The sequence below is a fragment of the Ambystoma mexicanum genome, chromosome 4q, assembly GCF_040938575.1.
Source record: "Ambystoma mexicanum isolate Mex_15411 chromosome 4q, UKY_AmexF1_1, whole genome shotgun sequence".
Lineage (NCBI taxonomy): Eukaryota > Metazoa > Chordata > Amphibia > Caudata > Ambystomatidae > Ambystoma > Ambystoma mexicanum.
In genome coordinates this window covers 331,698,389-331,711,868 of record NC_090928.1, presented here as the reverse complement: position 1 = coordinate 331,711,868, position 13,480 = coordinate 331,698,389, and the positions used below count along the sequence as shown (strand labels likewise).

Here is a 13,480-nt window from a genome sequence, read left to right as displayed (position 1 = left end):
GAGGTGAGATGACATTTCCTGATATATTATGGGTAAAACGTGTTATTTATTTAAGTGGATACTCTGGTAGATGTATGTAATAAATGTATTCAGTATGTTATAAACATTTATATACATAGATATACCCTCGATGGGGGCTGGTCACATCTCCATAAATTATTTTCCATTAATGAATGATTAATGGAAAGGTAAATGATATATACCATTAATGAAAAGTGATTGATATGAATGTGACCACCCCTCCAGTGGGAATGTTCTTACGTACAGTTGTGTGAACTCTGGTTCCTTTGGGTTTCTTTTATGAGTAAATGAGCATGACGCAAACATTAACACTGACACGACAGGCTATTGTGACTCTACTGACATGTTTAAAAGTGACCCTCACAACTCAACACGTACACCACACATGGATGGCTTTTAAGGGGATCCCCAGTGGTATGTTTTTCATGTATTTTGATTTGAGAGAAAGGTAATCTATGGGACATCAGACAAATGCTGTAATTCACGCTATTGGTTAAATGTAAGTACAATCAATGTGTCTTATTTATGTCTTTCTAGAATTATCAACAACTTAATGTATGAGCAGGTGGTACAGGTTGACAAATGTGATCTCTTTTTTTGCAAAGAGTCCCATTTGATGAGGTTTAGGAAAAGTAATTACACAATTTAAGCAAATAATGTTGAATTTCTTGAAACAACATTAAAATACCAAGGTCAAAGAATGATGTCTCTATTAAACCAAAGAGAAGAATAACACCTGTTTTCTTTGTTTGGCATGCTGAAAACAAAAGCAAAGCCCTCTTCAAAGCAGTCAAGCAGTGCGCCAACTCCCTACCAGTCTCTCCGATACCACACTCCATTGAAAAGTCCACTGCCATCAACACCTTCTTCATCCCCAAAATCAGGAAGAATCGGCAGCACATAGACACGAGCTCTGCATCCACTGACCCACCGAATGTTCCTTCTCGTGAAATCTCCAAACCCTGGATAACATTCAAGACACTCTCTATAGAGGACATGGTAGAAACCCTGGACGCCCTCAAAGTCACATTGTATAAAGACACCATCCTCCCAGCAAACATCCTCAAGACCTTCCCCACAAAAGCTTTCCTTCCCTAGCTGGAGATGATCAACAGCTCCCTAACTCAAGGCACCTTCCCACCAACACTAAAGACAAGACAAATCCTCCCTTTACTAAAGAAACCCACTCTCGAACCCGACAACCTAGGTAACCATCACCCATCTTCCCTTCCTAGGTAAAATCATTGAGAAAGCGGTAGCTGTGCCACTGCAGCAACACATCAACACAATCTCATCCAAACCTACCAATCCGGGTTCAGTCCCAGATACAGCACAGAGACGGCAACCATACAGGTGATCAATGACGCCCTCAACATCCTTGATGATGGCTACCCTTGCCTCCTGGTTCTACTCATCCTCTTAGCCGCTTTCAACACAGTTGACTACCAGGCGCTCATGGACTCCCTACATCGGTGCATGGGGATCAGCGGCCTTGTCCTACGCTGATTCAAGTCCTACCTCGCCAACCGCCAGCAGTTTGTTCACATGAAATCTTCTAGATCGCCAATGCTACTTAGACAAAGACACCAGACCCAAATGCAACCATGCAATACAGTGTTAAACACAACCTACACACTACAACGTAACCTCCAAAAGTCCCTAACATTTGTTTTAACATTTTTTTTTCATGAACAAAAGGAGTCAGTGATGCCTTTCATTGTCTCATTCAAAGACGATCCAACGTTTTCGCATTTTACCTTCCTCAAGTCCACATAAGAGAATTATATGTAGCTAGAACATAAATAACACTTCGGTGCTACCTAGACAACATTGAAAGCATAGTGTTAAACAAATTGGCAGGTGAGAAATGTGACAAACAAAGATATCACTCAGGCCTTCACAATAAACAAGGCTGCATTCCTGTACGTCCCTATCCATACCATATATTTGGACCAATTTCAGATAGTTTAAAATAAATGTAATAAAAAGTGTTTAAGGATCTTTTTCTTTCAACTCACCACTTCTCGCTATTTCGAAATCTGCTCTAGCACTCTAACTTGCACCAGGGTAACCACGTAATTGGTGCTCTATAAATGCAATCAACACGCGTAACATATTAAATGTGAACACTCAGGATATGGTTGAATGCTAAGTTTGCAACAACATTAATGCCCCGATGTTGAGTCTCCTTGAACTATGCAGAACAGGGATCACATAGGAGTGCATGCAGTAACCTTGGTGCAATTTTGATTTTTTGTATTATTAGTGGATGTAAATGTAACACGGAAATCTGGGTGGACCTGTGTTGCATTTAAACCATTAACAAAATGGATCCTAAGTGCCTCCTGCCATATAGGCGCATGGCGGAAGGATTTGCATGAATTGTTATAAAAATCTGCCTGCTTTTTGGAGGTGCAAACCGTAGGCAGCTTCCATAGGAATCCATAACATATCCGCCCATATCAAAGCCACATGTTGGTGGAGTTGCTCCCATATTTCTCAGACAGAGCGGATGGGCATGGTGTAAATGTTGATCCGTACACCTGCACCGCCTCACCAACACAGCAAGATGGTACTCTGAGTAAAAACATGTGGAAAACCTTAAATGCACTTTTTTTTACTCCCCGTTAACAAGGGCCACAAGGTCCCAAATAAACTCCTAAGTATTTGGGCTGTCACACTTCAATAATAGAGATCCAGCATACCTGTATTCCTTAAAGATGTACAAAATGTGACCTCATATCAAACTGGCATTAAGGATCAGTCCTTTGGACAGGGGAACACTCAGCATATCAGCAAACCTCTGCATAATAAATTAGGTCTTTGCTTGTGGAGTGCAATTACTCACACACAATTTCCCATCTGAATATGCGATTTTCGTCTCAACTGTTATGCAGGGTCTGTTCTATTGACAGAGGGCATCCCGAAGCATAACCTAAGGATCAGAGACGTACCGAACATCTCGATGCAAGTGTGCAGGAGCTCGTCCAGTGTGGCGGCCTTTCCGAGTGTGCTGGATCCCATTGCCCTTTACCCGCTGTTAAAGATTTAGAGACATCTTCCCAATCCAGAAGAATTCCCGACCGTTCTCAATTTTGGACTTCATAAAATTCTGCAGAAAAAAAGGACACAAAGAACAGAATTAGGATCTGCAGTAACAGCCGTTCAGGTCAGTTTGCAAAATGTGCCTTTAGAACAAAAACACTTGACAATAACTATGTTCCCCAGGGCTCAATTCAAAGCGTGTAGTAGCGGCGGCAAAGACAATGCTCTTTAAAGAAAGACTATCCGTTTTCAGAGAGGAACACACCTTAGAGACAATGTTTTCGGTGTTTTTGTTTCCATTTTTGTATGTCACCAACCAGGAGGGCAAATCACAGCCCTCAAGGAAAATTTGAGGGAGAGGTAAAGAGGGGAAAATGGAACAATATGACGCAGACTGTACACCATGCATAAATGGTGTGCCTCTTAGACATGGGTGGGGTGTGTGGAGTTTTCTGCATTTTGTTCCTCAACGATGAATGGAACTGAATTGTTTATAGTAAATATGTCCTTTCACTTTTTGTCGGTTGTATTGCCTATTTTATTTATGATATTTGTTGAGTACAGACATATCGCTGAGGAGCAAAGAAGGGCTGTGCCTAAACCTTCCAGCAATCACCTCTTTTGTTTAGCTGTAGTCACTTCGAGTGGGACGGGTATGCCAAGATGTGGGTAGTGAGCCTGCTGGTCCTAGAGACCCAAGCTACTCCTCACTGACGATGCCCAACAAGGTCAAAACATGTTTGGGGATGCTTGTGGTCTCATGCAGATGGGATGTGACCAAGCAGCTCAGCTGGACTGCCCCTTGTGGGCGTGAGGGTGGGAGTAAGCCTGATTTGCATATGGTCTTTTCCATTCTGTCATGGCCTGGCAGGCGAAGAACGATGGTCAGGAGGGTGGCCCAGAGCAATGCCAGAGGTTAAGTTTAATTCCAAACCTTCCAGCCATCACCTCTTTTGATTTGCTGTAGCAACAAGGAACAGCCAGAGCAAAAGTGTACCTTGCAATTGGGGATTTTTTAATGATATAATATTATATAATAAACTGTAATCTGATTTGTCAGACCACAGAATGTGAATGTGCACCTTCTTTAATAGTTTTCACAAACACAGGCCAACATAAACATATTGGAGGATTTGTAATATAACAATACACTGCAGTATTTTCGGCCCCAAAAATGTCATCTGGAGGGCAAAGGTCAAAAAGGAAGCTTCTCCAAATTAATGATCTATTTTATATGCATACCATAAACCCATGCATTGAAGCATTGAAAAACTCTTTATTTCCTTTTTTTATGGTGAAAAGCATCCTCGGCCCACACAGACACAAGAACACAGGCGATAAGGGAGATGCAAGGCAAGCAATGAGAGGGGAGAAAGGGTGCCGGAGGGATGAACATATGCACAAAGGAGAGTATGAGGATGGATGAATGGGAGCAAAGAACTCTGATGAGCAGGACTATGGTTGGTCAAGTGAATGAGAGTGTGAAGATGGATGACAGCTTGCGGATGGAATCCCACCCATAGGCTGCTTGAACTTTTCTCCTTATTCAAGAATCTAACAAAATGATTGAAAACTAAACAAAATATGTGCAATGTACTACAATTGTGCAACAGAAGACGTTTATATGAATTACACAACCTCATCTGTTCCTTCTATTTTGCAGACTGTGTTCAGTAATATTATGTCTTTAAATGTCACAAACACTCTACTTGCAAGTGAGATTTCTATATAGCACTCATTTTTATCAGTAGGATTGGCCATCTCACAACAAATGTCTCCACTATTTTGGCCCCAATGTATCCACGATACACGCAGGACACACACTATGGAGATGCTGTTCATCATTTCTCCACTAGGTGGCTCCTCATCATTCAATGGGGCAGAGGTACCTCCCCCTGCACGCCCTTGATTTGATTAAATAAATACACAGCGGCACTACGCGGAGCAGGAGAGTATGACGTGGATGTGCTTTCATGCAGATTAGCATTCAGGAAACTACCATTCTCTGTAATGTTGGCGAACCCGAGGTTGGGTGTCTTTCTAATGTATCAGAAATCAATTGACAACCGGGTTTGATCCAGGGCAATCCACTAGGGGAACGCTTCGATCAACTTGTACTTGGTTCATTTGCAAACACATGGTCACGCTTGAGCAGTATCAAGAATAGTCTCAAAAAGTCAACTTTGATGGGTTGACAACAAGATATCCCAGCCTCTTTTTAAAATTTTATTGGGTAGTTTTGTAGACATCCAACTCACCACTTTGAAGCAAACAAATCTGCAAATCCGAATGTTATGATTTGTCTATGCACTATTCATGGGGGATCACATCAATCAATTAAGGAAATGATTATTGAATTCTTGCGGATGCTGCACTGATATGCATGGCCACTTTTGTGCACCCCTCGACCCCAATCCTCCTCCTTTAGTCAGGCAAGAGTCTCTTGCATCCACCTCAGGCCAACAACTTATAATGACTTTCCCGACACGGCACAAAACTCTGCCTCCCCAAGATGGGACCAGACTAATTTCTTCCTGCATTCCTTTGCTTATTCCTTTATCGACTCCTCTATTTATTTATTTTCTCATGCACTCATGTTGAACAAGTACTTGTAATTAAAAAAGACTAACATACCAAGGTAAGTTGGGGCAGGGTCTGAAACCTGCGCCACATTGGCTAATTCACACTACAACTACCATTAGCTCTCTCCATTGACTAAGCTGGGAAGGGCTGGATGGAGATGTAGCCAAAAGATTTGTCGGGCCCAAGGTGGTACAATACATATCGCTCCCACAACTAAAAGCAGGGTACAGTATGGTGCAGTTGGAGCCCCTCTCCCTGAAACATGCCCCCTCACTCTTGAAACTCACATTTTTGTATTTTTATTGAATTCCTATGGCACTTGACTCCTAAGCGCTGAACAAAGTAACCAGCGGTACAGATGACATGAGCAGATAAAACAAATACCAACAGATCAATGAGTGATTAGATGTGTTTTTAGACAGAACTTGAAAATAGGAAAGGAGGATATGGAGCACAGTTAAAGAGGATTCCAATTCTTCAGGACAAAAACAGCAAATGAACAGAAAAGGGGTGCAGCATGTAAGGCACGAGGAACCATTAGAAGAAAGATTGAGAACAGAGTGAGCGGGCTGGGAAATAGAAAGAGATTAAAGGAATGGTTCGCCCAAAAATTTTTATTTAAAAAATAGATAGGCAACATAAAAAAAACGATTGACTTTTTTTTTTTTCGAAGTCCCTATGTAAATTTTTGAGCAATTCAAGCTCAAAGATAGCACAGGGGGGCATCCATTTTGTGAAATGGATACCCGCCGCTGTGCTCGCTTTGGCTTTTGCGGCACTAATGAAGGAAAAGCCAGCCACCTGTAGTAAACAAAAGCTACCACTGGGAGGCTTTTCCTTCATTGGTGCTTTACGCGGAGGACGGGGACCGGAGGCTACAGGCAGGAAAGCTGCAGCTGCATCTCGGTAAGTGCTATTTTTTTAATAAAAATAAACACTAGCTGCGTTTTATTTTCTAAGTTTTCCGAGCAGGAGGAGCCCGGAAAACTTAGAAATAAAACCGCAGCTTTAAAAACGTTGTATTTATGTTTGCGGTAGCTTTTGAAGCGACCGCAAACATAAATACAACGTTATTGTGTTTGAAAACGCTGCGGTTTTTCTTTCTAAGTTTCTCAGGCTCGGAGGAGCCTGAGAAACTCAGAAAGAAAAACCGCAGTGTTTTCAAACACAACCACGTTGTGTTTCTGCCCGCCGTGGCTATAACTTTGGGTCTCCGGTGCTCCCCCAGGAGAGCACCGGAGACCCAAAGTGAAAGCAAAGGCAGGCAGAAACACAACGCGGTTGTGTTTACATGCCGCGTTGATTCTGCCTAAATCTGATTTCCCATTTGGGGCTCTCGGGCTCCCCACGGAGGGCCCGAGAGCCCCAAATGGGAAATGCTAAATGCTCCAGTGTTTCTGCCTAAATCTGCTTTCCCATTTGGGGCTCTAGGGCTCGGAGCCCTAAAGCCCCAAATGGGAAAGCAGATTTAGGCAGAAACACAACGCTGTTGTGTTTGAAAACGCTCGGAGGAGCCTGAGAAACTCAGAAAGAAAAACCACAGCATTTTCAAACACAACCGCATTGTGTTTCTGCTTGCCGTGGCTATCACTTTGGGTCTCCGGTGCTCCCCCAGGAGAGCACCGGAGACCCATAGTGAAAGCAAAGGCAGGCAGAAACACAACACGGTTGTGTTTACATGCCGCTGTGTTTCTGCCTAAATCTGCTTTCCCATTTGGGGCTCTAGGGCTTCACGTTTGAAGCTCCTGGCCTCATAGGTAAGTACTGGGATGAAAAAGAGTGGGATTAGGAGTAATGAAGATACAGGTAGCTAAGTCAGGCATTACCTCCATGTACCTCTACCTCATCTCAGTGCTTGTGTATGAGGCAAGTAATGCCTCATACACAATTACAGGGACAAGGAAGAATAGGGCTAGGAGTAATGACGATTACCAATAAGTAATTAAGGCATTAAACAAAAGTAGGGTCTTAACAATATTCAGTAAACTGGGCTGCAGCACTCGCACCCAGTAATTTTGGGCTATGTTGACTCAACCTGCTTGACCTTCAGAGGAGTTGACGGACAGAACAGGACACCGATGGTAAACGGCACCTGGATTAACAAGGGCCAAGCAGTTACTAACTTAAAGCATTTCTCTGTTAGTACCTGCATTAAAATGCCAAATCTTTTAGGCAATTGAAATTGTGATGTATGTTTAGCACTTTCATGGCAGGGAAGTCATTGGAAGTGTAGAAAGGGAACAGGAGACCGTTCATTCTCACAACAGTTCATAGGTGGGTGCTTTCACACTTAAAGGAGAGAGTTAACTGCTTGTAACATTGAAGCTGCACTAGAATAGTCTCATTAAAATGCGTAAATAAGTTAGATGCCCCCACACAAAAAAGTGTGCCTCCCCCACCACCCGTGAAGTTAGCGCCTCCCCCAACATTTGAAGCATCAGCCCCCTGAAATGTAGGTTTTGTTGCGCCCCTGAGCACAAGCACAAACACCATTCACAATATACACCCAAGCACACCAGCCATCCTTACATTTAAGTGTGCACTCTTTCACCATGCAGGCACACCCGGGCAGCCCCCCATACATTTAAGTGTGCACCCTTTCACCGTACACGCACACACGCACACCCAGTCACCCATACATTTGTGTGCACCCTTTCATCATACACTCACACACACACGTCATGGGGTTGAGGGGAGCCCTATTACTTCAAAAAGAAATTGGGCCTCAGTATAAGTTTGCCGGTTGGGTAACAACGGTACCGGTAAGCTTGCCGGTACTATTGTTACCAGACCGGCAAACTATGAGTTTTGCTCGAGGGTGCCTTCCCGCCCGCCAGGTCTGACCTGGCAGGCGTCCCGGCACCCGTGAGCAGAGCATGTCGGGTGCACAGGCACCATTATGAATGGTGCCGGTGCATCCAATCTCCTCATTCCCATTGAACCCTATGTGGATCAAATGGGAATGGGGAGCATTTTTTTTCCGCCGCCCGCAAATGGGCAATTACCAGGTCCGGCGGGGCCGTAATGACCCGGTAATTGCCCATTCGCGGATGCTGGAAAAAAGCGCAAGTTTGGCAGCAGCCTGGCGGTTTTACCGGCAAGGCTACGGCCAAACTTGTAATGAGGCTGATTGTTTCTTGCACCGCGGGGGCTGCGGGGCCCCCTGTTACGCCAGTGCTTAGAGCTGAACCATCCCACCTCGCTTTTCGTAAAGCCATCAAGACACTGCTTTTTGTCCGAACCTGCAAGCTGAACAGCCCGCACTGATAATATGTAATGTAATGTGCATTGTAACAAAACGCAATGTAATGTAATGTCCCTACATGCAACAGATTATCCACATCCATATAACAGTGCCACGATGCCCTTGGGCTGCTTGTGTACTTTATAAATGATAAATAAATGAATTAAATAAATAAATAAATGTGTTTATTATTCTAAAAGTTTCAAACATTCTGCATACAATTTCACCAAATGATGTATTACATTTGCATCATTACCTTCCATTAATCGGACCCACAATGAAGGCTTATTGTCATCTTCCAACGTATTTGAATATGCTCGGGTAAAATTTGCTCTCAAACATTTAGGCTGTTGCACTCACACAAAATGTGTTTGGCCATTTCAATAGTGCTCTCCCCAAACAAACGGCAGTAACGCTCATCACGCGGTATACCCATTTTTGCACCCACTATTTCAAGAACCTCTGAATGGTTAAATTTGAATAGCAATTAGTTGTGTATGATGTTACTACTAGGGTGGGCATCAATGTATTTTGGCTTTGTAGGTCGGTCCATCCAAAGTGAGATAAAAGGGCCACGTTTGACATTGGATGCTAATTTAACCATATCGTTATCCTGGTACAGATGTTATATTTTTTCCTTTGTTCTCATTTTTAGCATCATCTGAGTACATAGAGTTTCAACTGGAACACTTTTCTTTATCCAGCTACTATATATTTCATGCAGCCGTCCAAGTGTCCCATATTTTTTGTGATTGTCTATTCCCATAAAGGCAGTCTTGAGGTCACTCATTGTGCCATTGTTAAGCTGTTGCAGTTTTTCGAATCGCATCACAATTTTGTGGTCACTTTTTCCAGTTACTTTCAAGAGATCAACCTCTTGTATTCAATGTATTCAATGGACAACAACTGAGGCATCCTGAATAATAGTGGCAAGATTTTAGCCTCAAGTTTGACACGTTTCTGATCAAAATTTGAATCCCCACATTCTACTCCATATATCATACAGGGGACTATTTTGGAGGAGTAGAGTAGTAAAATGGTTTTAATAGAGCTTCCCCCTTGCTTTCCTATGAAATTGCTCAAGGCATTCTCATACAGTTAGCCTTGTTCGCTGTCCATCGATGTGACCAACTCAACTTCTTATCGATTAATATTCCCAAGTATTTGTAACACTCTACACATTCAATCTCTTTTTCATCAACTTTCCATTTTAGTGTGGTCGCCTTTTTACTCTTCGTTTTACCTAGAAATGCTACTATCTTTCTTTTCTCGATATTTAGGCAGAGACCGTTTTTATTGGCATACTCTCCCAGGGCATCTTTCGGAGTGTAATCCAACAGCAGAAGGTAATCTTCGTAACCTAACCAACTGGAACTAAGTGCTCCGAGTTTTACTGAGCGAGCTTCCACTACTTTTAGCGCTTCTGCTAAATTAGCCAGAAAGCGATTAAACAGGGTAGCAGCTAGAATGCAACCCTGGTTTACGCCACGCTCTGTAGGAAAGGGGTCAGATATTTGGCCTTCACCGTTGGTTCTCACTCGGACCTTAGTTTCTGTATAAAGTGGCTGAATCATGTGTAACAGGCCATTAGTCCACTAGTTTGTTTCACAGTTTATTCCTCATGACTTGCCAAAAGCAGCACTAAAATCAATGACTGCCCCATACACTGGAAGTTTGCACCTTTCCCAAGCATATTCAACGGTCGTGGTCAAGCACAGTAAATGATGGCTGGGGCTCGATTTTGCCCAAAAACCTGTCTGGTTAGATGGTAAGATCTGATTCAGTTCATTAAGTAGTATACGTGCAAACATTTTTGCCAGAATATCTAACATGGCCAGCATGCGATAATTAGATGGAAGTCTTCTGCAGACTTTTTTGTACACAGGGAGGATAGTGCTCTCCTTCCAAGAGGCTGGTACTATTCCACTGGAACCTATTTCACTAATTAGAGGATGAAGGGCATTAGCCCAGGTGAAAGGGGAGAGCTTGAGAAGGGCATTACATGTGCCATCAGGGACTATTGCACGCGATGTAGGTAATTTTTCTATCATCAGCGAAATATTATCACTAGATGACTTACAGATACATCTTGCTTAATCTACCATATGTTCTTCATCTCGAGGTAGAGAGGCCCCCAAGATGTTCTTAATGTGGCAACGCCAACTCTCTTCAGGCACACTCTTAATCAGGAAGTTTTTCTTTGCAGCCCCTCAGTATTAATGTTACTCTTAGCATGATGTGCTAGCTGCATCCAAAGCTCGCGCTTATTTTTTGCTTTGTGTCTCCGCAACCAGCTACGATATTTCATTTTAAGATTTTCGAGATGTCAATCTGTAGTATATCTAACCTCTAAATTTTTACTACTTGTGAAATGTCATCCAATAATTTTTTTTTGCTATTTGGATGTTACCTCCATACTGTTGATTCTTAAGTTGGGGTCTATTCCATCGTTCACTCGGAGTCTAAAAACTGGGGGATTTCTGTGTGACTATTCTAATCGATTCAGTTATGTTAGAAAAATCGATTAGCGTGGATTTACCCTTCATTTCACCTGTATGGAGCCATGAATCGGTAACAACTAGCGCAGACCAAGGAAAAGTGTGGTGACAACGAAAAAGACTCTAGAAACACTTCATTTACAACACTAGAGGAAAGACGAGAGGAAATCCTGAAGTCTATGGGTAGCTTTCTCCCAAATAATGTGCAAAACACCAATATGACGATGTCAAGATCTTGCTCCAGCAACTCCAAGCAGACAGGCGATTTTGTCCCGAGTTTCCAAGAGACAAGGGTATATCAAAATAATGCCAGCCCTGAGGACAGATTAGGTCTTGGGCATACTAAAAACCAATTGGCACCTTCTAAACAGCAAGAGAAGAAAAACAGACATAATAAGTGTAATGATACCACTCATGTGAGTCTTGTTTTACAATGTCGAGGAGGCGAATTTGGAGTATACGATTTAAATCGCTCCTCTGTCCTAAACATCATGAAAAGTGTACAAACCCTACAATAGATTAAGTCCGATGATTTTGCGCAAATAGAATTTATTCATGATCTTGATAAATCTATTGTAAAAATGTGGATGTCATCTGCAATTGTTAAATACACGATATGGCAAGCAAGAAACGAAATTTACCAACTAGGTTTGTGCTAGATAACCCCACAGCCGCAGTAAATACTAACAGTATTGCGGTTTCTAAGGCAGCCAACATATATCCCTCAAAGCCTATGAATGCATCTTTGAATCACGCCAATGGGAAGATGCCTTTAGCGGAAAGACAATTTGACCCAATGACAATAAAATATTTTACAGCCGATGACAATCAACCGAAAATAATAACGACTTTTACTCAAAACAAAACAATGAATCAATGATAGCTAGTTTCCAAAGAAAAACAGAGATCTCTTCATCTTGCGTCCTGGAATACTAGAGGCCATATGCATCTCACGCCTTCATCTGAGTCTGTTTTAAGCTCATATGATATTATCATGTTACAAGAGACATGGCTCTCTACCCCTGCGGTTTGGGAAAATCATGTGGTAATCTCTGAGCCTGCTATTAAATCAGCTAGAGGTCGTCCAAAAGCTGGTCTTCTCACTGCAGTAAAGCTAACTAGTGGTTTATGAGCTGAGAAGTGGGCTGCTTATAATAGTTATATGCAGCTAGTTCGTAATTTTTGCAATAGTAACAGCATTGCATGTCTTAATATATATTGGAATCATCTGGCAATCTCAGAAGATCGCTTTTTTAAAGATCTGACAAAATGCTTGGACAAGATTGACAGGGACAAACTAGTTCAATTCATTGTAATTGCGGGAGATCTGAATATGGATTGTATGAATGATAAAGGGGGAAAGCTGAAAGAAACTAAGAAAAAATGGAAATGCTTGATGTGGGGATGTACCTAGCAAAACCACCTGGCAACAAGGTAATGCTGTCTCAACAATAGACTACGTATACACCAATACAGAAATATTCGCTACTGCTTCTTTGTTTGAGATATTAAAACAGTCTAAAAGCAATCACAATCTTTTACATCTAACCTGGAGTTGTCCAAGTGTAATAAATGGCTCCTTAAAAGATACACTCGTAACCGATTTGAGAGTGTCCATTAAGGGACATAGTTATAAGTGGTCTTTGCAAAATCTCGATGACTTATTAGCCGCAGTATCCTATCCTAAAGACATCTTAAAGCCAGCCATACAATATTTAAATGGAGACTATGTTGCCATTCTTCAATTGTTTAAAAAATCAGTTCAAAGGTTTAATACAACTCAGAGACAACATTCTCACTCTTATGATGATGAGGTAAGCAATAAAAAAGCTGATTTGAGAAGAGAGATTCGACACATAAAATATCAGTATCCTGAGACTAAGAATTCTCTGATAACTAAATGTAAAAACAAATATAGGAACTGGATAAAACAACATAGTACAAATGCTGATGCGCGATGCCCACTCCATGCTTCACTCGATTGCTTCCAAAAATTCTGCCCTGGTATGGGGTCTCATTAAAACTGTATATGGGACTGCTCAATCCATGATTCAAATAAATGCTTTGCCTGAGGAGGTTCGGGCCCAAT

The 13,480-nt window shown here is 42.1% G+C and overlaps 1 protein-coding gene across 5 annotated transcripts in view; it reads right to left on the bottom strand.

Moving 5' to 3' along the window:
* The window catches only part of RASGRP3 (RAS guanyl releasing protein 3), a 702,554-nt gene that overhangs the window by 226,569 nt on the left and 462,505 nt on the right, over positions 1-13,480 (bottom strand). For all 5 annotated transcript variants that reach the window (XM_069607912.1, XM_069607913.1, XM_069607911.1 and 2 more), the window contains one exon: positions 2,976-3,133. In XM_069607912.1, coding sequence (XP_069464013.1) covers positions 2,976-3,045 — 70 coding nt within the window. In that variant the 5' untranslated portion in view covers positions 3,046-3,133. The remainder of the gene's footprint in view (positions 1-2,975; positions 3,134-13,480) is intronic.